Source organism: Vidua macroura, chromosome 6 (genome assembly GCF_024509145.1).
Source record: "Vidua macroura isolate BioBank_ID:100142 chromosome 6, ASM2450914v1, whole genome shotgun sequence".
Classification (NCBI taxonomy): Eukaryota; Metazoa; Chordata; class Aves; order Passeriformes; family Viduidae; genus Vidua; species Vidua macroura.
Genome location: NC_071576.1, coordinates 16,409,439 through 16,436,760, shown reverse-complemented (window position 1 = coordinate 16,436,760; position 27,322 = coordinate 16,409,439). Strand labels below are relative to the sequence as shown.

Here is a 27,322-nt window from a genome sequence, read left to right as displayed (position 1 = left end):
GCAGTAACACAGGTAGCATGGAGAGAGAAAGTGGCATTTCTTCCTTCCACCCAAGAAAATGTTTTGCAAAACTTATAGTAAGCTGCCAAGCTTGCCTCAGAAAAACGTGGTTTATGCCCAAAACTGGGTAATGGCAAGGAGGCAGATGAGAACCAAAAAGAAAGGCAAAGGGCTTCAGTTAGGATGAGTGAAAAGAATGACTAGAAGAGCTCAGTCTCCTTACGTGTCATCATTGCCATTATCATCCTCCAGCAGCAGCTCTTTGTTCAATCCCATCTTCTCCAGTTCCTGGCTCAGTTTGTCCAGCTCACTAGACAACTTTTGACTCTTCAGCTTCTCCAGGACCAAATCCTGAAACAGCATTAACATGATTAGTTGTTATGCAAAGGGTGGTGGTAATTACCACTTTACATTTTTTTAAGAGTGAAAAATTCATTGGATAAAATCCTAGTTTCAAGTAGATCAGCTAAAATTCTTCATCAGTGACAGCTGAGTGCAGAATTAAACTGACTGTTTTTTTTTTATAGGTCACTTGAAATAAATCTGCAGAATGCTTCTTTTGGCCTTTGTTTCACTCACTGTACTGAACTACTTCTGTCAACACTGGCTTTATGGCTGCCTGCTGAAGGAGGGAATGTGTGGGCCAGGAGACACCACCCCATCTCTCCATCTCTGTGGCACATAAGGATGTGTGCAGGGAAGGGGACACCAGCAGAGGGAGTTTCCATCTCTCAGCTAGGACAAAAAGCCCTGCCAGCACTGGTACACACACACAGGAGCAACAGGAGCTCCGTATTTAAGTCTCCTGAGGTATTGTGGATATGATGTTATTACCCTTGGTAACAGGGTCAATAGTGAATAACACAGAGTTTCTGACATATGGTAAATAACTGCTCTGGACACGAGAGCTTGGTCGCTTATTCTGGTATCTACTGATGCAGCCTGGTTTCATCTACATTTCTTTGGGAAGAAACTAAAGCAGAACCCAGCAAGGAAGTCATACAAGGAGAAGACTTGGCGGTGCTGCACCAGAAGGTATTTTGGGACAATGCTTTGCAGTTATGCCAGTAAAGTAATCTGTGTGGAAATGGCCGGGGGAAACACAGTGACAGCCTGCATTTCTAAAAAGGACAAATTTTTTTTGGTGCATAGCTAAGTGTGAAGATCCCTACCATTCAAAATTCTCTGAAATACAAATGCACTATAGAGATCTACATTGCTTGTGTTTCTGCTAAAGGTTTTCTTAAACAACACATGAAGAAAGAACAAAAAAGCTACTGAAGAACTTTTAATTAAAAAAAATTATCCTGAATATCAAACAGTATCAAGAATAAAATTTTATAAAAATACTTTGTTAAACTGTAGGTATTCAATAGTCCTCTGACATCACAAATTTAGCCATGAATTCATTTGCATGGCAAGGTAAAAAATATGGTTAAAGCCAGTGCCATTCCAGTGAGCTGTAAACAGGTCCCTTCAACATCCATGAACTTCTTCTGCAGGATCTACAGTAAGTAACTAAGGAAAAGAAGATGGGCTATTGCAAGGGTCTGCACCACTGGAAATCTGCAAAATTCTGAGAATTGAAAGATTATAGAGGAGCCTTCTCAGAAATTATATTGTTTTAATAATTTTTAAGGAAAGTTCGATAGAAACATAACTTGGGACTGTGTCAAGAGTTTCTGACAGACTTTATTTCTCCTCCTCAAAATGACACTAATGCTTCAAAAATTGAAATAAAACTAAACCTTGAAGTAAGTGATTGCTTACTGTATTAATATTGCTAAACTTATCTATTTCACTGAGCTACTGCAGCACAACCCTTTTTCCATTTAATGGTCCTTCACAGAAAATCTGATGCTGGCAGGACAACAGCAGCCAGGACAGGCAATGAGAGCAAGTTACAATAATCTGAATCTGCTCATAGGCCACTTTTAAGAGTGCCAGGTTCTAGCACACACATCCTCAGATTGCCAATGTCCTAATGCTTGGTGCAGGGAGAGATCACTGCTGCTTAGCATGCTCTCACTCAGCAGGGAAGCATTTGGGGAAAGATGCTGTAAGGTAGCTGTAAAGCAAAATCTTGGTGCAGCTGGTTTAGGTTGGTCATTTGGGATGGTTTCGTCTCTTTCAGAACAGGGATGTCCATGTGTCCTCAGCAAGGGCTAGAAATTTCTACACCTGAGAGTCAATCTCCCCTGCTGGAGCTCTCAAGTTAGCAAACAATTTTGTAGTCATGGTTAGAGGAAGTATCAAAGTCTTTGGTTATCAGGCACCACATGAGCTGTTCCAAAATTTTATTCTGCATGAAAAAAAGATGTAATTTCGAGACTCTGGACACAAAGTGGACAGAAAATGGACACTGCACAACTGCACCAAGTACAGTTCTTGGCATGTTCCACTTTCCAAGGAAACACTTTCAAGTGACTGTTTTTAAAGCTGTGAAGATCTCCTGTGGGACAGATAGATCCGTTTGGTACTTCACTGGGCTGAAAAAAAATAGAATGACAGAACCCAGTAGAATTATTTTGCTTACCTCTCTCAGTGTAGCTAGTGTTCTCTTATCAATTGTAACTTGTTTTAGGAGGTCTTTATTGTCCTTTTCGAACTCTTTCAGTTTACTAGATGACTCTCTGAATCGAGCAATTTCCTTTTCTAGTGTCTTGTTTTCCTTCTCAGCAACTGCTAGCTTTACTGTACTGTCATCCAAAATGGCATCTTTTAGCTCCACTTGCTGCCAAAGCCGTTTCGTTTCTTTCTCTAGCATTTTTTTGTCTTTTTCTAGCTGAGACATTCCTTGTTCTAGGGCTTTGTTTTCCTTTTCTAAGCTCTCTAGCCGTTTGGCAGAAACCTTCAGCTCTTCAAGGTTCCTCTGGAGAACCTGATTTTCACTCTCCATTCCTTGAACTTCTTTTTCTAATGCCTGGATTTTTTTACTGCTGTTCTCCACAATTTGCTGAAGTCTCTGGTTTTCAGAACTGATACTCTGATAGCTTAGCTCTAGCCTCTCTGATTTCTTGTTCATTGCTTTTAACATTTCCACATTCTTTCTTAAGTCCTCTTTCTCCCTCTCCAAATCTTTATTTTCTGCTTCTATTTGTGCCATTTTTGTGCTGGTAAATCTCATGGTCTCAACCACTCTTCTAAGCTCCAGATTTTCTTCATCCAATTGCTTGTTGTCCCTTTCCAGGTCACCAAGCCGGATGGAAATATTTTGTAATGTGTCCAAGGATTTTCTTAGTTTCCTATTTTCCACTTCCAGATCGCCATTCTCTTGCTCAAGAACTTCCACTTTTTCTGTCACTATTTTCATCACTGCTGCCTTTTTTGTGAGCTGTTCATTCTCCCTCTCCAGCCGGTGGAGCTCTTTTTCCATTTCTTCCACTCTTTCCACTTTTTCTCTAACCTGGTCAAAATCCTTTTGCAATTGTTTCTTCTCAAATTCCAGCTTGCTCAGTTTGCTACTCGTCTCAGTTACTGTTTCATGAAGGATTTTGTTCTCTTTTTCAATATCTTTCACTCTTGCGTCGCTGCTCACTTGCGATCTTTGTCTCAGAGATAAGACAACTTGATTAAGGTGATCATTTTCTTGTTTAAGGTCCTTTATCTACATAAACAGTTGTGAAATGTTATTCATCTACTTACAAGTGTGATACCAATTAGTCCTAAAGCCGAGAGATGACTGTTAACAAAATCATATCCATTTAATCCAAGACAAATTTCTCAGCAAATTATTGACTTGGTAACCAAGAACCCAAACTATTAAAAATTATTTTAATAAATTAAAAACTATGCTACATTCCTGCTACCATCCAAGAAGGCTGGGGCGGGAGAAAGCAGACAGAGGATCTTCAGAGAACACCTCAGAGAAAATGCTTTGTTACAAATAATTTGTAATACAGGGTACCTTTCTATCTAGGTTTACCTTCATCTTGGGGATCTGAAGACTGAAATTATCTCTGGTAAGGTGCCAGGAACCTCAGAACACTTGAAAATGTAGAGCAGTTGTTATTAAAGACACACTTCCTGTAAGGACAGTACACTTACCCCACTGGTCAAATTTCAGCTGAAGCAATTGTAATTTAGACTGCAATTTGCATTTGATTCTTATGCTAGACAACAGCCACACAAATCAAAAGGGCCTAGACCTGAAAAAATCACAAACTACTCTTTTTTAACAACCGGGAATATTTCTGGTTTTACTTCCTACCCTACCTTCAAACCATCTATTAATTCCTGCCACAAAGAGTCTGTATTTGTTCTAACTAAAATATAAGACTTTGTTGGTAAAGTGCAGTTTCCCAGGGAGAAGTCTGGGTAAAAATCCTTCAAGACGAAAAGAACTACACAAATAAGACATTTTGCTATTTAATTTTCACCTCACAAAAACTTAAGAGTAGATTTTAATACAGGTTGAGAATATTCAGACCAGTCTCTAATGATCTGTCTCTGTATTTTTTTCATTTGTCAAAATAGTACAGATGACACTTGCACAAACCTGTAATAAGAGAGTTTTCAGGCACTGCACATGAACTGCAGCACATTGGTAAAAGCTGAAGGGCAATTAAAACATCAGTCCAGAAAACATAAGTACTTTCTCAGTATCTCTTTTAAATAGAGAAAAAAGTTTGGATGGCTAAAGAACCTCAACCAAACCAATCATGCCATACATGTGGTGGAAGACCAACCTTCAGCAACAAAATGGGGATTTATTTGCACATCCTAAAAACTGTTGGTTTCAGTAAGATCCAAGGGCTTTTTTCCCTCAAGAGGGAATGTCTGTTAATATAACAGTCTGAAGATCCCCTTATAGTCACGAGCAGAAATCAGCAAAACATACTGGGCTTTTACACTTGAAGAAGATTTTAACCTAGATTTGAACAAGTTCAACCTGCACTTAAAAGCTCTCAAATTGCCTTATCTCCCTGAGAGAACCAGATGCTCTAAATGGCATCACTGAATTACCATTACTGAGCACACGTTGTTATATTACGTTTGAGAAGTTCGCACCTGTCTGTCTTTGTCGGCTTTTAGAGTCTCCATGACAACTTGTAGCTGCTCTTTATCTTTTATCAGCTCCTCACTCAAGGTTTCCAAATCTTGATTGCTTTGCTTCTCTTTTTCAATTTGATTTTGCAACTTCTCAATCTGTGTGAACACACCAAAACACATCAACCACAGGACACAAGGACTGTCTGCACTTTAAGTCATTTTGAAGATCAGAGAGAAATGAGATGGGGACTATGGCTGAAAGATTAAATCCATTTCTCCTGCAGTTATCAGTCTCAGAGAAGGAAAAGGACTGCCTTGTTTTTCTCACAGTGCTAAGAATCTTCTTCACCTGAACAATCCTGTTTCTTCATGCCTTTTAAGATCAGAGCATATAAGACACAGCAGTAAGAAGTGCTTAGTTCACCTGCCCTCTGAATGCCCTGTTGTGCTCCTGTCAACGGGGATTAAGTTTCTGGTGCTCCCCTTCCTGAGGAACTTGCCTCCTTCTAGCCTCTCCATCACTGATGGTCTTACTATACCAGTGAATGCAGACAGTTATTAAGACACCTCAGTGAGCAACAGCACTAAAAGACCAAAACACCAACCTAAAACAGGAACAGGGGAAAAACACTAAAGCACTGGAGTGACCAAGTTTATGCTCCCACTCCCTGTGTTCTGGTGGCCTTCTTTTCCCCAGCAGGTGACAATACTGCATTTCAAAGATTTGTGAATAAGGCTCCAGTCCTACAACAAAGTTTTCTTACTTACTCATTTTGAAAGTTGTACTTGTAATGCATGAAGAACAGAAAAGCAGTAGCTCTTCAGTACTTAGAACTAAGAGGTTCTGGGAACTATACTCCCCAAGTCAGGAAATAATTCCTTTTTAAGCTTGCAAAGTACTGTGAGCACCTACAGCTCTGCACAAGTATCAGTTCATTTTTGTTTTGGTATTATCAACTCTGCCAACACTGAAAATGTCAATGAAAGGGGTATTAAACTTAATTCTTACAAGTGGGAAATAGCTGGAGGCTGGGCTCAGCCTATGTCAACATGCCCCTCATTACAGGAAGTGTTTAAACAAGCAGGGGCTGCCCAGATTGGAGATAAGGAGGGCTCAGTAGTCAGAAATTTAACCATCTGGAGGTTCATTGGTCTCAAAGGAGCTATTCACAGAAAGCTGCAACAAACTCAGTAGCTCAGCAATAGCTGATCTTCATCTGCACTTCCCAGAAAACTGGAGGCAAGTAAGACATTACTATTTACAGCTCTTTTCAGTAAGCCAGAGACAACAGACAGGTACTTGGACTGCTTCTACTTGAGTGGGCCTGAAATGAGGGTTTTCTACTACTAGCTCCTCTGAAAACCTTAAAGAAAAAAAAGAGTAAAAAAGGGAAAAAATTATGTACATAAGTTTTTCTTTATAACATCTCCTCTTGTACTACCTGAATAATCCTGTTTTGGCTACATGATCCCACCAACCACTAGATCAGCAGATAAACAAGCATATGGAAACAACAAGTTTTGAAAGTCTCAGACAGTGGATGAAATCTCAGCTCAGTTAAACAACTTTAGGGAGACAAGATTTTACTATGGATATTTCAGGAAAGTTACCAAAAGAACCCCAAAGACACAAAACATTTGAGAAAAATACTTCTTTATCTCTTGTCCTCTGACTTTAACACTCCTCCAGAGCTCTTGCACTCTCCCCTGCCCACTGTAGCAAACATTTTGTAACAAATCAGAGACTTTGCCTATTATTTCCCCTGGCACACCTTATTGTATTCTAATTGAGGGGAATCACAACTGTTGGCACCAATACAGTGTCATAACAGGAGGTGCCCACAGGAATCTGCCTGGGGCTAAGCCAGACATTGATCACAGCTGTTCAAGTGACTAAAATTGCAGTACACCACAGGTATCTGCTGAGTGCTTTCTATGCCTCCATCTCCAGTTTTAGGCATGTAAATCAGAGCTGGATTGAATTACTTATACAAGTCATAAATGGAAGCGTGGATGGAAAATTGGAGTGAACTGAATCTCTGCAGTTTTCCTTTTTCACAAAAGAAAGAAAAAAAAGCAGAACTGATCTCAACTTTGCAAATGAACCTCTCCAGAAGACGGAATGATCCAGTGCTGGATACTGGTCTCCGTAGCAGAGATATGGGCTTGTTATAATCTAGGAATCCACAAGCAGCATTTCACAGCTAGGTGCTTTCTCCCCTTGTCCTTTAAGGGATTCAGCTAGCTCACAGGCAAGCCAAACATAACTGAAATCATTGCATCACTGTCTCACAAACACAGGTTACAGAAGTAATGGGAAAAGGAGAAATGAGCCTTATATTCTGGATAATTTATGAATGGCAGGAATGTGGAAAAATCCAACGTGAAAATGTTTTATACTATAGAGTAGGAAGCATATTTTTCCCCAGCAGCACTTAGCTCAATTCATCAGAACTGAGGATTCAAGTAACTAGTCAGACAAAAATAAGGCTGGTAGTTGGAGGTAAACTGAGCAGTGTGTTTCACAAGGACAAGCACTGAGCTGGCATTTGAGCTAAATGTAATCAAAGTTAATAACAGAGTGCAACTGCAAATAACTCTGTTATTTAAGTAAATTTACAAAGTGATGACCTGCATGTTTGTTAGAAAGATTGAAAGAACTGAGATCTTTGCAGAGAGAGACACTAGAGAATTTATAACAGCTAAGAGAAAAAGCAGGTCCAGGACTCTGGACAACAAGAAAGACATTTAGAACATACCAACCTGAATTCACCTGTGTAATTTATTTGACTTACATGTAAAAATTATTAAACTTTCAAAAAACAAAAATAATTCAGTGGGACCATGGCTTCCTTTCCCAGTAGTGACTGTTGTGAGACAACAGAAAGGGACACAATCAACAGTACAATCTGACAGGGGCAAACAGGCACTGAATTATTTAACAGGAAGTTTTATTTAACAGGAACAATAACTTTTTCTTACAATGATGCACATAAGCAGGGACTGAAGTAGAAGGCAATAAATAAAATTATTAGAATTGCACTAGAATGCAATTAAATAGACAGGAACGAAATCATGGTCACTCTTATGGGGATCACAGCTGAACTCTCTGAAAACTCTCATCATTCAGGAATGCTGCACATCCCCTTGTGCACTTTGTTTAAAAAAACTAAGAGCTCAATTTGCTCCTGTGAACAAATTACCTTTTTGCTAAGTTGCTGATTTTCCTTTTCCAGTTCCACAAACTTTAGGCTGCTCTCTCTGGAGGTCAAGGAGGCATCTCTCAGCTCTTGGATTGTGTTCTGCAAGCTCTGATTATCCTTCTCTAGCTTCAGTATTCGACTCGAAGCACATTCATTCAACTCAAACACAAAGGACTTTCTGGCTGTTGAAACATGAGAAGCAGAAGGTGGCACTAATCAATTCACCAACATCTCCTTCTGAGGTGCACAAGATCCACTTTGATGAAGATTATTGCTGTCAGTCTTACAATTTTAGCTTGACTGCTAAGTAAATACTTGGTTAAAAACAGAACCCATTTTCACAGATAATCATTAATACATTTATCAAATAGGGTACTATCTGAACAGTCAGCCATTTAAGAAGTTGCTTACTTTCTTAACTCTTCTTAGATTTACTTTAGTCATGTTGGGAGCACGTCTAATGTTAGTAACAAAATATACCATGATACCATCTCCTACTTTCATCACAGGAAATAAAATGAGGCAGAAAGTAAACCCCTGGTAAGTTTTTGCTAAAACAGCAAGGTGGTGCACTTCCAAGAGTTAGTGAAAACTCAGGTATTCAATCACATTCAGTCATAAAAAAAAAATCTTACAAAAGAGAATTCCAGTGCTTATCTTTATAGCGTCTTTATCAAGAGTATGCTGAAGCACAGAGAACAATTTACTACTAGGTATCCAGGCATGGGACACCCATCAGAATGCTGATCTGAGAAGTGTCTGAATTTGAAATCTCAGAACTAACAAAATTTATTCAAGTCTTACAAGAGAGATGTTGTTTTACTCAGTGCTTGTAGATCAAAAGTCTCACTACCTGTCAGCCTCAAAATCCATCACCTGAGCCTCACTGCTCTGGTAATTTCTCTGACCAGCATTTGCATAATTACAAGAGCAACCTTCTTGTACACATGAAATAATTGCTAGCCATCACCTCAAAACCACATTTCATATGAAATTAACTTTAATACTGTCTTTAAATCTAAGAAAATTAATAGCTCCGTCTAAATAAGCACTACAGCACACTGAGTACTCTAAGCTGGCAACTTTCTGAGATTGGTAAAATCTGTTTATCTCTTTTACAGAGCACCACCTGGAAAGCTTTGGTCAAGTGAAGACTCAAGTACTTAACATTAGCTAAATACTCCAGTTGAGATCTGTTCTGAAGTGAAGTCCATCTAAATTACTTTTTCCCATGCTTATTTTAAAAATTATTTTTATTTTAAAATACCAAACTAGCTGGTAAAATCTTCTATCTGCCACCCTTGCAGACTCAACTCGATATCCAGGAACAGGAGATTTTCCAGAAGAGTTTTGCAGTCTGACTCTATTTGTACAAACAAGCTGCATTCAGAACAGCAACATGGCTTGAAATAAAACTTCTTACAAAGAATTACTGTAAAGTCAGAACAGCACTTCCATGAAATAAAAGTCCAAAGTTAAACATTCTTTTTAAAAAAAAAAAAGCAACCAAAACAAAAAAAAAAAAAAAAACAAAAACAAAAAAAAAAAATCTGCTTTCTTCACCATTTTATTTTCCTACTGAATACAAATTTATGGATGTTCTCAGTTCCTTATTCTTTTTCTTTGGTTGATCAGACAGTTTCTGAAGCTCCAGTGCTAAAATGCTACACATCAATGCAGTGCTAAATCACTCAAGTAAATTTTTAAAGGCATGTTTGATAGAAATTAGTAAATATGAGGTAACTAGCATTCTTCCTTTTATTACATAAATAGTGAAATCAAATCAGGAAGAGAACAGAACTTGGTATTTTAAACAGGCCATAAAATGTAGGTATTTTTACATTTTCCTGAAATACTCTTGATCAAAATTTTTAAGTTTTGAGAGAATTGTGTTTCCCCCCCCCCACTAACACAATGAGCAATATCCTTGATTACACAGAAGGAGTAATAGAATGACATTCATCTCTCAGGCTAACATAATCTGCTTTGCAAGATTATTATTTAGAAGTAACAATTAACTAGCCATTAATTTTAGTGAGGAGAACTCAGATCCTAGACAGCAAGAAGATTTCAGAATTGGTGTCAGCCACACACAGCTGTTTTACAAAACAAAGCTATTCTAGACAGTTTCACTGAAAACTTAACATCTGCTCACTCTAATTTATTCCTTTGTCTTTGAGTTCAACTGTTCCTTGTTCACAAAGCCAAACATGCAAGTATTAGCAAAATAAGATGAATACTCAATACTCAAACCTCCATGTTGAATTAGAGGAAATAGCTTATATTTCCCAAGTTCCACTTAGTATCATTATTTAGGCTGGTATAATAGACAGAATAAATGTTAAACACAGAAACCAATGCTAAAACCTGTCCAGTGAAGAAAGAATAAGCTATGTTTGTGATAGCTACGGAAATCAAATCAACCACTCAAAGAAAAAAAAAATCAGCCAGTTATTTTAACTGCACACATTTTTCAGTATCTAGTAAAAATAAATGACTTCAGCATACATTACTTCCTGGGACTTAAAGACCACATAACTGTCTGTATTAACTGTACTAAAGAATACTAAAGATCACAGACTCCACCCAACCATTCAGTTAGAAATATTCAATGTGACATTTCTGCTGTGTCATTTACAATGCTTTATTTTTTAATTTTTATTGAAGTGTAATACTTAAAAGTCATTCTGTCAGTGATGAACATAAAAAAAGCAAAACATTTTGATGCTTTCAAAAGAAAGTGAAAGGAAGAGGAATACATTTTAGAAGTTCAAAAAAATGAAGGTCAAAGTCAAGTGGCTGAACAAGGGAAGCTTTCCAATCCTGGATTCAACTTCTGTTCCCATCTCAGTCAACCAATCTATTTATTCTGAAACAGACCACAAACACCACAGCTACCCCAGGTGGTACTCACTATCTGCAAGATCAGTGCTTTTAGACAGCTGTTCTAGTTCCCAGCCTAAGTGTGCAGACTCATTCATGCTCTGTTTCTGTGCAATCTCCAAGACCATGTTCTCCTCCAGCAGCTCTTCAATTCTCTTCTTGTCTGTGTCCCGGTCCTGTGCAAGACACACGTGAACAAAAGCGTGTTCAGCTCATCTCTACGATTGCAGGCCGAGCTGCTACAAGCACAGTGCATGTTGAGGGTAGAAAAATCTCCTTAAACACTGGGGTTTTATAATGAAATACATCTTCAGCATTAAATGTTTGCTGTGGGCTACCTATATAAGCCACAGAAAGCACAGCCCAACTGGCCCTGTTTAGCACCAGCTCTGGTCCATGATATGCTTGGAGAGAGGGGAATGGCAGAGAGAACTTACTGGGTGATGACAGGGCCACTACAAGCCAGGACTAGTATGGCAGACTGAATTCAAGATGTCTCCAGAGCTAAGCTCTCCAGAAACATGCAACATCATGCTCTGACACACTGGAAATTCTTCAGATAGAACCTTGAATTCTGTAGAGCTTCAACTCATCACCTCAAACTCGGACACAGTTGTATGGATTAGCAAGTAACACCTGCCTCGTAATTTGATTTCTAACTCCTGAAAACAGACCTGGAGAATGAATCTATTGTTGCTTCTTGTGACTGTTTGGGCCATTTGCTTTTGTGGGAACTGAAATGCTGCCTCAGTGGTTCTCAGCTTTTCAGAAACCATAACTCAAAAATTCATCAAGTCACCAGAAAAGCATACAAAATCTCCAGCAACTTTGGAGAAGCTGAGCATGACATGACCTTTATAATATCCTGAATCATAACATGGTTTGGGGTGGAAGAGACACTAAAGATTATGCAGTTCTTGCCAAAGGAATGGACACTTCCCACTAGACCAGGTTGCTCAGAGCCCTGTCCAACCTGGCCTTTAACACTTTTAGGGATGAGGCACCCACAACTTCTCTGGGAAACCTCTTTCAGTGCCCCAACGCCCTCACAGTAAAGAATTTCTTCTTCCTACTGTCTAATCAAAGCCTACTCTCTTTTAGTTTGAAGCCATTCCCTCTTGTCCTGTCACCACATGCCCCTGTAAAATGCCTTCCACCATCTTTCTTTTAGGTTCCCTCCAGGTACTGCAAGACAGCAATTAGGTCACCCTGGAGCTCCCTCTTCTCCAGGCTGGAAAATCCCAATTCCCTCAGCCTTTGCTCACAAGAGAGGTGCCCCATCCCTCTGATCATCTTGGAGACCCTCCTCTGGACTCACTCCAGTAGGTGCACATCCTTCCTGTGCTGGGACCCCAGAGCTGGATGCAGCACTGCAGGTGGGGTCTCAGCAGAGGGAGTGGAGGGACAGAATCCCCTCCCTCACTCTGCTGCCCACTGCTTTGGATGCAGCCCAGGACACATGTGACTTTCTGGGCTGCGAGTGCACATTGCTGGGTCATGTCCAACCTCTCATCCACCAGCACCCCAAAGTCCTTCTAAGCAGGGCTGCTCTGATCTGTTCATCTCCAGCCTGTGTTGATACCAGAGTGCAGCACCTTGAACTAGATCTTGTTCAACCACATGAGATTTCCATGGGCCCACTGCTTGTCCAGGTCCCTCTGGATGGCCATCCCATCCTTCAGGTGTGTCAATCACACCACTCTGCTTGGTGGACACCTGCAAATCCACTGACAGTGCACTTGACCCCTTCGACAATGTCATAAATGACAAAGATATTAAGTAACACTGGTCCCAATATGGATCCCTGAGGGACAGCCCTTGTCACTGATGTGCATCGCGATTCAGTCATCCCATACAGCATCCTCCACATTTTTATTTCCAACAGAACCTGTTGTAAGGATAAAAAGGGAAGTTTAAAAAATTAGCATAATGAAAAAGTAAGTGCATACCAGCTCTACATCATGAAGTTTGGATTTCAACTGCAAATTTTCCTTCTCTAATTCATGCAACTTATCACCACGAGCTCTTGCCACGGTTAGCTGTTCTTCTAGCATGGCCTTTGTTTCAATTAATACAATGTTGTCTTCTCTTAACTCCTAGAGAGAAGAAGTAACATTGTTAATTTCTTACTGACTTTGATTTTGATAAAGTGACATTGCAAAAAACAAGAAGGAAATCTGACATGTTTGTTTCATAGAAAAACTTAATATTTTAACGAGAGATTATAGTATTTTTTATTACCTTTGAGTCACTATGCAAGTAAATCTAATATTTCTTAGGGTTTTTTTCCTGAATTTTACAAGCTTAACAGAGTTTCTTTTGCTTTATATGAGGCTAGATCAAAAGGTGTACACAAAAGAGCAACTGTTCAATTCCACTGTTATAATTCCTCTGCCAATTCATCATAATTCCTTGTCTTCCTAGCTTCAAATTACATTATTTACTTTCAAGGGATGGGGAACAGTATCCATCAGTACATTCAAGATCCACATTCCTGTTTCAGTACACTCATGTACAAATGTTTGTTTAATAAAGTTTCTCTCTCTCTCATGAACAGAATTTTAATTCTCTTGAACAGCAGAAGTTGTTTTATACTTAGCACTTAACACTCCCTGCCACTTCTCCACTAAACACATGAGCATGAACTGCACAAGCCATGTTGCTTACTCATTAGAGCTTTTGGATCTGGTTTTACTGAGTAGAAGTTTAATTTATCACTTTGTTGTAGCCACAACATTAGAAACAGGTGAATCATACTGCACTGCAACTGTTCCTTGCAAATGACAAATCAAATGAAACTGTGTTCATTCAAGTTTCTTATTCTAGAAACATGAAATATCCAAAGCATGAAATCTGGCCGTGAAATTGTTGGTCATGTTTTAAACACATTTATCAAAAATGTCTCATTTTAAACTATAATACCTCACTTCTAGCTTTTACTTTAGTTGATCCTCAGATAAGTCTTGAGTCCAAGACAAATGTTCTATGGCAGGAATGCATCAGCATTTCAAAGATTAAATGGATACAGTAAGGAATTTTCCCCAGATAAGTTACAATTGGGCAAGGAGCAGATTGATTCTCTACAGAAACTTCATCATTCTCTCCCCATCCACTCTGCTGTTCCAATGAAATATGCAAAACCAGAAAATGTGCAAACAGGACAAAATGCTAGACAAGTTTATTCCTGGATAACTGACTTCAAATGTGATGTCTCTGCTGACACAGTGGTCATGTCTGGTCTCTCAGACCACAAACATCCAAACCAAGTAGATTCCTGAAAGATCACCAGGCATGAGCAAATCACTTTCACAACTTAATCAGTAACTACCTTCTCATTTTTTGGGGTGTAATCAGCCTTAAGCCACCTTATATAAGCTCATTTATTTAAAAAGCAAACAAAAAAGAACAAAAAAGAAGAAGAAAAAGAAAGAAGATAGATATAAAGAATGAGTTAAGAGTATCTGATGACAGCCACTGCCCCTGCCTTTTGGTACTACAGGGGGCCATCATTTAAAAGCCTTTCATAAGCATAGTTGTTTATTGCAGCTTGACTGTATATGGCATAATATGGAAAGTCTGCCACATGCAGTACCATACTGCCCTTGATGTCTCAGTGGGTCAGCTACCACCTTGCAAATCATGAGAGAAAAAATTTCCCTACTATAGCAGCATTAAAAGGACAAGTATGTCAGTGTTTGTGAAGAGGTTCATCTTCAATTAAAATGTCTGAGCATGCAAGTAACTAAAATAATACTGAAACACTAAGGTTACAGAACCTGCATTTTGGGCCAAGTCTGATCTAACAGGGTCACTTCAGGGTGGGCAAACTTAAAAGGCTGACACTGAACAAATGACAGACCAGAAGAAGTACATGGCACAAAAACTGCTGGATGTTATGGAAGCTGCCAGAATATCTGTAATGAAACAGCAACGTGCCAAGAGTTTACTTTGCTAGATCACCACACTCAATCTGGACCACAGCCCTAAGAACTAAAGTGGTGTCTGACCTCAAAGACATGACCTCATAACTATCCTTAAAACTGCCTACCAAGCAAGAACTAGTTATTTTAGTGTCTCATCAAGAGCCAAACTATGTGCCAAGGACATACACATATGCAGGCTCTGGTACAAACCACAAACTGGTAGGAGCTGCAGTATATGGAAAACTGAAGCACTTTCCACTGAGCACCCAGGATGGGCAGTCATGCCAGTTCAAAGTAGCTCTGATGAAATATATAATTAATAACCAGGTGGAAATGCCTGCTGTGACAAGGTAGACATTGCTCATTCTCAGATCACCATGATCTGAGGTTGTCTTAATATTGAAAAGTTAATATAATTTAAATAATTAGACCATAGGCGCTTTGTAGAGTTACATCTCAAGGCCTGGGAGGAAAAACTGTCCTAACTAAAACATGTCAGCACTAACATCTCCAGCAACTTCTCCCAGAAGTTGCTGGAATAACACAGCTGACCTAAAAATCTAACTGGCTACAAATCACACTTGTTAGACAGTCAGCAGGTGGTGGTCATGGGATGGTGCTGCTTCCACTGGAATTAAAGTTCATTTTTAATTGAATGAACAAATTCACCAACATTATTTTATAACTGTAAGTTTATTTGAAAATCAGCAACAAAAAGAGTTGGCTGAGATTTTTTTTTGTTTAATACATTGAGTATAACTCAGCTTTTGCATTTTTTAAATTAATTATGTATTGTGGTTTGATGCCCTATCAACTGTAACCTGAAATAGCTTTAAGAATGGGCACTGTGCATTCAGATGGTTACAATTAACTCTGGGGATAAGTGGTTGCACAAACAGGGTGTGTTGCCACTGGGAAACATTTTCAGAAACTAAAGTAGCAATGAGATTGTTTAAATCTGAAAAAAAAAAAGAATTTTCACAGGCATCTGGACCCAATTCAAACCCTTGCCTTCAGGCAATTCAGAAGCTGTTGCTACTGAGCCATAACACAGTTAACATCTTGTGACAATCAAACATTGAACACTCATATACAAGACATGCCTTTGCTTTTATTTTTTTTTAATTGACAAGAGACTCCTCCCATCATCCTGCACAGAAATTTGATTATGATTAGAAGGAGAACAACTGGGCAAAGCATACTTCTTGGCCTTAGAAAATAATCTCATCTCATGGAACAGCAAAAGGTTCAGTGGAGATGAATTCTGGAAGGGAGCTTTGCACTGCAGAAAAGCACCTCAGTGGAGGAAGCCCTGCACTGAGCTGCTCCTTCACATTCACAGTTGTGACCTCGATAAGTAACCCCAGCAGGAAGGCTCCAAAGGACATTCATGCTCCTTGAACGATGGTTCCATTAAAATGTCACTCCTGAACAATTTGCCAAGACATACAGAGAAGGAAAAACACCACACAAGCCTTAAATGTGTTACATTGACATACAGATTTCAACCTTTTGCACTCCTCCTGCAATACCAGGAAGGAAAAGATTTTAAGGGCTCATTTAATAGCCTTCTGCATTGATGCACAACATTAAATCCTCTTTTTCTTCTCACCTACCAATCTGGCACTGCTTATTAACAATCCTGTCAAGACCCTATGAGCCCTAAGGTATCACATTACCACAGAAAAGTGGCTGATGCTGAACACACCTACATTTTTACTGTGTGCTCTGGATAATTTATTCAGGTCTTAAGGGTTAGAGCTTAGCAAGCCATTGGCAACCAGTAAATGCCAGGAAATGAATAATCACTGTACTGTCTAGAGGTAAAAATCTCTACCATGTTACATCCCTGAACAAATCTAAGCAGAGACCCCAGACATTAATTCTTCTTTCAGAGGGGCAGAGGACTTGAATGAGATTTGACAGAACACTAAAGCCAAGTGGAAAGCTGGATACTGCCTAGTATGCACAGCCTTTGTGCTACTCTATGACCACAAAAACACAGAACAGGGCCCTGTGGAATCCTCTGAATGCACCAGCCTCAGACCAAAGGAGTTTGCCTGCTGCTCAATGCTGTCAGTCCACAGCTGAGTCAAAATTTGATCAATGATGCAAGAGGGAGTGGTGAGAATGTGAAACCCGCTGTCTATTCTAAACCACACAGCGCCCTGCACACAGCTGTGCAATCCTGTTGCCCGTTAGAAAAGCTCAGCTCCTACAAAAGTGACTTTTGCTAAAGGCTACACGATGGCTCCAAATTAGACATGTGCCAGACTGATGGGAAATATTCCTAGTCCCACTACTTTATTTGTGCTGGTTATGGCTGGGGTAGGCCAAATGGCTAGTAAGGGGCTGTAGTTTAGATTTGGCTGAACACAGCATTAATACAGAGATGTTTTTCTTATTGCTGAGTAGAGCTCACACAGAGCAAAGGCCTTTTTTGCTTTCTGTGCTGCCATGATGGCAAGGAAGTTGGGGGTCCATAGGAAACTGGGAGGAGACACAGCCAGGACAGGTGACTCAAACTGACCAAAGGGATATTCCAGACCATACGGCATAACACTCAGTATATAAAGTGGGAAGAAGAAGGAGGAAGGGGAGGACATTTGGAGTGATTTGTGTTTCACTTTCCAAGTCACCATTACCTATGATGGGGCTCTGCTCTCCTGGAGATGGCTGAACACATGCCTGCCCATGTGAAGCAATGAATTAATTCATTGGTGTCCTTTGCTTTTGTGTGTGGCTTTTGCTTTTCCTATTAAACCTTTTTTATCTAAACCCACGAGTTTTCCAGCATTTACCTTTCCAATTTGCTCTCTCATCTCACTGGTAGGGAGTGAGTGAATGAGTGAGTGAGTGAGTGAGTGAGTGGCTGTGAGGAGCTTGGCTGCTGGCTGGGGTTAAACCATGACAATTTTGCAGGGAGGTATCACTAATCTCTGACGTTCTACAGTTCCATCAAAACCTGACAGGATGGAAGAGAGAGCAAGGAGAGTTAGAAGAAATTTGAAACTAAAGTGAAGGTCTCTTAACTGAATGCTATGCTAATCAAGATTAGCAGTGCAGGACATGCAGACAGCAGTGCAGGAAACTGCTGGCTCTGGGACAATCAAGAAGGCTACTCCCTTGATCTCAAATGAAGGGGACACAAAAACTCCTCTCTGAGCTCCAGGTAAATTATCTGAGCAGCAGGTAAAGCTAAGCACCTCCAGTGCACAGCCAGAAGGAGAACAACAAGATGGCTCACTGATAGCCAGTGTGCCAGGGTAGAGCATGACTGATTTGCCAGCTTGAAGGAGGAAAACAGAGAGAGGCAGAGCTTCATTCTTCCTAATGCAAACTGGGAATTACCAAGAGGCAAGACAGGCTTTTGTAGTCTATTACTACATTAAATAGCCATCCATTTTAGTGAACCTATTCAGAAGAAGCAGCAGCTAGCTGCCCCCTTAGGTTAAAAAAGGGGAAAAAATAACCTACAAAGTGGAGTTTTTAGAGCAGAAAAATAAGGTCTGTGCTCTCAGCCAGAGGCCTGGCAACATCACTCTTCTACCTCAGACTTGGAATTTTATCTAATTATAGTGAGGCTGTCAATTACCAAACCTCCATTTGGTTCACCAGTCTGGATATTTATTTGACCTTGGCTGAAGTGTTATGTATGTGGATTATTGGGAGTTTTGGTGTGAATTCCTCAAAAAACTGAAAGAACAGAAAGTAAGAGCAGTCCTACCTAAATTTAACATCAGCCATGCTGAGCCAATGAGTTATGGCCAGATGATCTCTAAGGTCTTTTGCAACCTAATTCAATAAATAATTCCAGGATGGGCATAGCTGCAGGTGACTAAGCAACTGACATCAGTACTGGAACAAACCCACACACTTCTCATTGACATATCCCACTCATGACACTAGGGAGGATCCAAATTTTTTCTCCTTTCTACTACAAGTAACAGTTGCAAAAGGGGTAGCTAGTATTTGTCATCTGAGGTCATCCTTAAAAATGCCATTTTAACAACAGTTTCATCTGCTACAAAACCCTAAGAAAAAATATCCAGACATTAACTAATTTTAAAATGCTATTTAAAATATTTGTCCAAGGAACAACGTTGGAACAGAGAGAATTTATCTAAAGCTAAACTAAAGATCTGGACGCTAGGAAAAGCATCCAGAAAAGGTCTGTCCTGTTTAGCTACATAATGCTGAACTAAGAAGAGTTCTTTAAAACGAATGAGCATTTATTTTGTGTGCACCAAGTACTTCCTCTACTGAAAAGTTTTAATAATGCTCAGTCAATAGCTATGATGTAGGTTATGAAACTTCTGCTTGCTCTTATGTTCTGCTATGGTCAGCTCAATGACAAATGACACACGAACCGGTAACACAACAAAAGCCAAACATTAAGGATTACTCAGCAAATCTTTCTGCTAATTTTCACTTGCCTCCATGCGAGCTTTGTAGAACTCCACATCGTGAAGTTTCTCTTTGCAGCGAACCAGCTCCATCTCGAGCCTCTCCACGCGGTTTGCCCTCTCTCTCAGAGAATCGAGCTCGTCTCTGTAGGCTCGTGCAGAGCGAGCATCTGAGGCAAGGTGCATGTTCTGCGAGGGATAAGCAGAGAAAAAAAATCTCAGCTAATACTTTTAAGCATGTACTTTAAACTTTATTTTTTTGTATTTACTTACTGATTGTAAGCATAAACGAATAGTATTCCTCTGGTTAAGGAGTAAGAATTCTCCTAGTAGCCAGTAAATTCTCTACAAGACAGAGAGGCTCTTCAGCCTGTTGGACCTCTGATACTGCTAATGCCTGATGCTGCATAAGCTTCAGGCACTACTAGGCTGTTTGCAAGCTGAACAGATGAGACTGCTCTCAACAGTTAAGTGGGAAGCACAGCACGGCTATGCCACAATCTTTAAACAGCTTGCTGGACTAAGTTGATTTCCTCATTATAAAACAGGCATAATAGCAATTTTAGCCTCACACTGAAACAGGATTTTTTTTTTTAAATAGGGAAAACTGTCACAGTAAAACAAGCCCATCTCACCTCTTGCTTTATTTTTTGCAGCTCTAGGGTGAGCTGCTCAACTTCATGTTTAGAATCTGCAAGCTGCTCAGACTTCTCTTCCCTGAAAAGGATTAGAAAAATCTTAGTAATTGTTTTTCTTTCTTGAAACAATATTGATTATATGGACACTGCCAGGAATCTGTAATGGAAGAGAAAAAATCTCCCAGCATATTCTTTGTTATGACAGAATTATCATTTTCTCATGATACTATACACATATCATGGATCTGAATTTGCAACTCTATTTTTATACTAAGTTCCTGTGTTCAAATCTCATTGGTGCACCAGCTGTCAGAGATAGCTTCCACTTGAAGTTAAAAAGCAGAGCTAGCAGTTGGTATTTTGAAGGGGGGAAGAGAGAGATGAGACACAAAAAAGAAGACTGGAAGTAGCCTTCACTCTACATTTAGAGGCCAATTATGAAAGAAGAAAATATGGAAGACACTACTACCTTCCTACTGCTCTGATTTGAAAGCTGATTCTGAGAGCTCCTATAGAAGCCAGTGTACTGGAGCCAATAGGCTCCTGCATTTTCAGGATGTCCAAGACTTAATACGCAAGTCTCTCTAGAAGCACAAAATAATGGAGACTTACAGCTCCTGACGGATTCTTCTCAATTTAGCCTTTGTGTCTGCCAGCTCAACTGCAAGGTGCTGCTTTTCTTCATTAGAAAGAGGGTTTGCAGGGTTTGGTGAAGAATCTGGACTTGGTACTTTCAGAGGGCTTGGTGGTTGCTGAGACTGCAGATAATCTCTCTCTTGAGTGAGATCTACAATGACCTGGAAATACAGAAGACTATGTAGTGCCAAGAGATAAGTATTGTATTTATACATTGATTTAAAAATACATAAAAATTATTTTTAGATTTGGGAAATTATTAGTCTGGCATGATACAGAATTCAAGTGACAGCCAGGAGTGAAGATTACACAGGAGAGGAAAGGAATCTCCATTATGCTCCACCCACTGAAACATTCCCCTTCCAATACTCAAAATAAGTAGTCTGTTTCCCTTAAAGAATTCATAAAAACCTGTAACAACTAACTGTTTCAACTAACACAATTGCACTCAAAAGCATGACAGGAGATTAACAGGCTAAAGAAGAAGAGAAGGCTTCTCCAGAGATCTGAAGGGGAAGGAAGTGATGAATCAAAAAAGCTAGAAGACAATGGAGCCCAATGGCTAGATGCCAACAGAGAGGCCAGCAAGCACTGCCTGAACAACGGGACAGTCATGCAGACACATTTGGTCTCCACTTCATGGAGAGACTGCTCAACTCCTGTTTACCAGTCATTTTGCCACATCTTAGTGCTTACACAAGAATCAATGGAAAAGTCAAAATCTTTCTACAGATTTTCAGAGGTGTAGTAGAAAGGTCCAGAAGAAATAGAAACCTAGTGTACAAACAAGACACAAGAGAAGGAATGGAGCCCACAACTGCTGCTTCTCATGAGCTCTATATGGCAGAGATATGTCCTCATACTTCTGTGCATTCATCTCTCTCATCAATGAGCCTCCTGAGGTGGAAAACCATATTCCTGGAGAGAGACTCTAGTTCTTCTGGGGCCATATCTGGGAGCTCCAGCCACTGCAAGTCAAAGACATTCTCCTGATTGTGAGTCACCTAAGAATAGGAACAAAAAAGTATGTCCTTCCACTGGTTGAGTTGAAAATTTGTTCACCGTATATGCAGCATCCCCCCGTTTTAAAAAACAAATCCATTTTATCAAATCCAGGCTGAAAATAATAAATGCAGCTACTTTAACTGTAACACTAGCCAGAAATTTTTGGTACTTACATTTTTTATAATTATTAAATCTGATTTTTAAAAGTGATCAGATAAATATTATGATCAATAGTATGTGCACTTGCATATTAGAAATGTGCAGCTGTCTTACTGACCCAGAGGTGATTTCCACACAGAAGGGACTAATCTCACACTGAACATTACTAAGAAGAATCCCTGATATCAATGAATTTGCAATTTTCAGCTGATAGAGCTGGGAGGAGCTGTATCAGCTGCAGAAATACCTCTGGTTGCTGCTAGCAGTGTATCTTTCAACTGTTACCCTACCTGAACTGATTTACTCTGAATCATTTAGCAGAAACATCAGGCAAGTCTCTCAAGCTCAGTTAATAACTGTTCCAGCTTTTATTATAACCATGTGCTTAGCTCATCACAATTTTTTTCTTTCCTAAAAATGAACTGTTTTTTGAATGTTAAGAAAAATGTTCCTGTCTTAAGACTTTCCCTATTTGTTCCTCAAATTTGAGTGTACCAGGCTTTCTACACCTGCATGCACTGACACTAACACATTCCCAGTGAGGGGCACTTCCACTTGGTTCTCCAAAGTAAGAGACTTTCTGTATTCTTTGGTAAGCCTATCTATATTCATTCCTTCTTCTGAAACCTTAGAAATCCAAGAATGCTTGTCATTGGATCAAACACCTTTTTAAACAGAGCATATGTCCAATTTCAGCTCCTCAAGACCATCTAGCTCAGAGGCCACTGTGTGAAGCAAGTCATTGGCAGGCTGTGTCACCTCCCACAGGGCCTGGGGACTGTGCAGCTTCTAAGGCACACATACATTTTGTCAATATTGCACATGGATCCTTACAACTCCTGCATAACCTATAAGTAGCAAGCAAGGCATTTACCATTGCATCTCTTTAAAAGACCACTGAGCCAAGTAATGATCTCAACACTAATCTTACAGTTTTCATCTTACAGTTTGAATGCAGCAGCATATTCCATTTTCTTTTTTGTGAAGTTTATTAATTCATTATGAAACCCTAAGCATTAACATTTTATAGCAAAAAAAAAATCCTGTTAAGTCAAGGTAGGGAGAAATACAACACCAAAATTGACAATACTAAGAATCCTACCTCTTGAATGTGTGACACAATGGCAGCTTGGGTTTCAATATCCAGTTGTTTTATTCTGTCAATAAATTCTTCTTTTCTTTCACACTGTTAAAAGAAAGCACACCCTGAAACAGTGCTACATACCCTAAAACTTACTACTTCATTTTTCATTTAAATTTAAAAAAAACCCCAAACTCAAACAATCTACACTGCTAAGAAAAAACTGTTCAAGATCTACATTTTGTCACACTAGAAGGTATAACACTTCACTGCTCCATATGGAACATGAACCAAATTATGCATTAAATGATTTAAACTTTTTAGTCAGTACAATCAAGGCTAAGTTAAATGGCTGATTTTGCTCTTAAAAACAAGTTGAACATGCAATGTGATGAAGAGGTGGTGAAACAGCCAGAGGAAATCATCACAGCTTCGTTAATGGAGCTGCAAAAATGTAAACCTTCATTTACACTGCATCATTTAACCTGTCTGCTCTGCTGTTTGCATTTTGTTTGGTTTTGGCAATGAAAAGAGATGCATCACTATAGATACTATTTACACCAACACCCAATGTTGCTTGTTGGACTAAATCAACATATGCTTTAGATAAAAAAGGGGAAACATTCTGGATAAAAATGAGTGACATTTCAGACAAACAGATTTTAGTAAATCTTTTATTTAAGGTTTTAGAAGAGGCAGACATCCACTATCTCTATGTCTGTGACTGTGCACAAAGATCGTTACCGCCTTCTTGTAACAACACTGCACTGTGAAGAACTTAAGCAATGTTTAGAAGGGTTTTTTTAAACTCATTTACAGTGTCCTTCTGGGACCTGGTTCTGAGACTCAACCATTTACTTCCTTGAGAAGAACCTCAGACCAGCAAATGAGGACTGAGGATGCTCAGCAGCCAAAACAATTCTTTGTGCTGCAATGCAACACTAACATAGTTCAGAGCCACAATACATAGACAGCTTTACCCTGACATAATTGAGCTGACATAGCTGAGCAGGGTAAGTGTCCCAAGGCATGGCAAAAACACAGTGCAGACCTACAAACAAGGTCAATTATCAGCAAAGGCCTGCCTGCAACAAGGCCATTGTTTACTGCCTCAGAGGTTTGGTGAGCAGAACACTGATTTCTTTATCTGGTAACTGCTGTGCATTTCTCCAGAGTTTCCCATATACATTGTCTCTCTATTTAAACAAATGTCACATAAAGATCTCCACACTAATATACAACGTATCTATTAATCTGGTATTTTTGACACATAATATTAAATCAAAATATTGTACAAATAAAATCATGATTCATTAAACAAATGTTTAGACTTGTTAAACTATTTGTTTGGCATCAACATGTACTGTTCCACTTTGTATTTTAAAACAGTAAGAAAATAAACCAACAACAATCTTGATATCAAGAACACTGTTCAAAACTTATCTCATCCCACTGTGTTATCAAAGTTAAAAAGTACACATCCTGTGTCTGATTAAGCACTGGCAACAAATAGAGGCTACTGCTATCACACAGTGTGCTTCCTCTCCCCTGCATTTCTTTCCTTCACATACTGTGTTTCTCATAATTTAGTTCACGAGCTGTCTTGAGTTCAAGATTTGTTCATACAGCACTGATCTTTGGGTAGATTTTCTCATTACAGGAAAAAAAAAAAAACTTAATTTCCATGAATTATCACCTGTACAGCACATCCCAGAACCAACAACAGCAGCTTCTTGATTTCATCCATACTTTTACCTGGAGAGGAAAAAAAGTCATCAGCACATATGTGTAACAGATAAGTATTTGGAAGTGATCTTTTCCAAAATATGTGCCTAAAACAAGAAACCTTTGAGGAAGTGCCTGAACAATATCTATATGCCTATTATAAAGTTACCATATTTTCTATGTAACAATGCAGTTCTTATGGATTAGTTTAAAATCCCAAATCCAGCAAGACATTTTTCCCTTGATGTGCTATCCTCACCTATAATTTTCTAAGGTTTTTCTGATCACTATATCACAAAAAAAAATCCTTTAAATAGTTCAATGCATATGTCTAATGCTTGTCTCTTGTATTGTGATTAACAAGGGTGCAAAAAAGCCCAACAAACCACCAACAGCTCCCCCTCCTCCATAAAACCCCATCAAAATAAAACAAAAACACCATGGACGAAGCAAAGGAGGGTTACTCACAAAGAACTTGCCCTAAATTCTTCTGTAAAACAGTTGCCACTCAGACTTCCCAAAGCTGAATACCATTCTGTGCATATAAATTCTCTCAGAGAGATAGATGTTTCAGCAAGTAAGTTCTGCCCGTTCTGCATCAAAGCCTGCTGGCACTTTGAAGCTAAAGCCCATGTGGTAAGAGGGCAGAGAATGAGGGATGTCTGAGGGATACTGACCATATGCTGGGAGCCGTGGGGAGAGGAGACACAGCCCGTGCTGCTGCAGGGAGTCCTGCTGTGACCAGCAGCCCTGCCAGCATTTCCCACTGTTAGGAGAGGGAAAGCCTCAAGTTCCTCAAGGGGAACTGGCGCAGCTTAGGACCAGCTTGTTCCAACAAAATTTATGTGGATTGTTGGAAGGTGAAGGAAATTATGTATGTCAAGGTAAGACAAAGGGCAAGACAAAGAGGGCAAAAGGAAGGCAAGGAGTTTCAATGAGAAAACATCTTTGCAGAGCTAGGTTCAGGAAAAGCCTGTCCTTATCCACACTGGGGGAAGATGAGGAAAGAGAAACAAAGAAACAAAACAGGCCACATAGAGATTTCTCTCATCACATTTGCATTCTTCCTGAGCGTGTAATTGTGGGACTAATGCTTTCATTTTATACCCTGATTTAATTGGCTGCTCAATTGCTCCTATCACTAAATAGATACTAATTTCTGAGTGCAACTGTGCTCTTCCACCAACATCATGCCCTTGTGAGGCTGCCCTGGCAGCAAGTCAGAGGCATGTGCAGGACCCAAGGCCAGGGAAGGGGAGTTAATCTGACTCATCAATTAAGCTGCCACAGCCCCACAGCTGCACAAAGGCACTGACCTAAATTACCACGGGGGTTTCTGCCATTCCCACAACCTTGCAAGCCAGCACAGCCACGTGCAGGCAGCTTAGGAAGTAACTTGTTTCCCGATTTCTGGGCACACAAACATCCTAAACCAGTCTTTAAACATACCTACACAATTTAACAACTTTTAGGTATGTTCATTTTTATAATGACTCAAGAATGCCCTACAATATAATCAGTAGACTGCATGAATGAACACTACAATTCTCAATATCCAGGTCCTGCATTAGTTACCATTAAGATCTTGCAAGCAGAAATTCTTCTCTTCAACAAGAACAGCCATCTTTAAGACATGATAGCTCACACTTCACCCTGTAAATGCAAGCTTATTCCTCTGCAGAATATTTTAAATCTGGTTTTGAAAGACATACAATCATTCTTACTCTTCTCCCTGTATGCAGCAGCACACAAGGCCTCCTCTTTCCTGAAAAGTTACAATTTAATATACAAATTCCATTTCAGTCTGTGAAAGTCTGATAGTTCTGTAGGAATCTCAATGACACAATCTTAAGCATAGACAATGACACAAAATCCTTCACCAACAGCAAAAATGTCTGTTATTTCATGAACAGTTCCTTTGAGGGCCCTACTGGGAGACTATTAGTTTGGACAAAAGGTATTTTTTCAGGAATTTGAGTTCTCAGTAATTTCAGCACTGGGTTTCATTCTACATAGGCTTCAAAGCAGTACAGACCAGGTACTAAATGCAGAGCATGCCTGTGGGACCCAAAAGCAAGTCATTAAGTTATGGAGAGCAAGTGACATGAGCATGCTCATGTCCTCTCATTGACCTACACCTACTCAGGCAGAACATCTCCATGGAGAGACTGAAGGGGTCAGACTGCTTGCTCTGGGTCATGGCAGACACAAGATCTAATCCTTGTGTGCTCTGGGCACCTTCATCTGTCAACCATAAATTCCAACCTGTGCACCCTAGCATCCCAATTCTCCTTCGGGTGAGCACAGTGGCTTGAAATCTCTTATTTTAGAAAACACCAGGGCAACTTTCCAACTGTGACAGCATCTATACCATCCTAAAGACAAGTGAGCCACTTAAAGCCATTCAAACCACACCCTACCTCTCTCTGCACCAAGGCTTTGCTATTTTCTCAGTGAGGTAACAGATGGGCATTGGTGTTGCTGCATGACCCTGTGAGGTGAAATATCTCTGGCTATTACAGCAAAGTAACTTACCAAGGTCAACCCTGGTCTCCCAACAGGGACTTAACTTCCCTGGAAATAGCCCTTTGAGTGAGACCTTACCCCACTCCAGTCCTCCCATGAGGAAGTGAAGAGGAGGCAGACATAGCAATCCATGGCAGGGATGGAC

General features: G+C 39.7%; 1 protein-coding gene across 1 annotated transcript in view; it reads right to left on the bottom strand.

Annotated features, from left to right (window-relative positions):
• The window catches only part of CCDC88C (coiled-coil domain containing 88C), a 96,116-nt gene that overhangs the window by 23,644 nt on the left and 45,150 nt on the right, over nt 1-27,322 (bottom strand). The window contains exons 5-16 of the mRNA XM_053979323.1: nt 24,623-24,681; nt 22,948-23,031; nt 21,545-21,685; nt 20,658-20,842; nt 20,043-20,124; nt 19,438-19,596; nt 13,028-13,174; nt 11,110-11,254; nt 8,196-8,377; nt 5,011-5,148; nt 2,537-3,607; nt 224-351 (exon numbers count right to left, since the gene is read on the bottom strand). Of these exons, the coding sequence (XP_053835298.1) occupies nt 224-351; nt 2,537-3,607; nt 5,011-5,148; nt 8,196-8,377; nt 11,110-11,254; nt 13,028-13,174; nt 19,438-19,596; nt 20,043-20,124; nt 20,658-20,842; nt 21,545-21,685; nt 22,948-23,031; nt 24,623-24,681 (2,521 nt within the window). The remainder of the gene's footprint in view (nt 1-223; nt 352-2,536; nt 3,608-5,010; nt 5,149-8,195; nt 8,378-11,109; nt 11,255-13,027; nt 13,175-19,437; nt 19,597-20,042; nt 20,125-20,657; nt 20,843-21,544; nt 21,686-22,947; nt 23,032-24,622; nt 24,682-27,322) is intronic.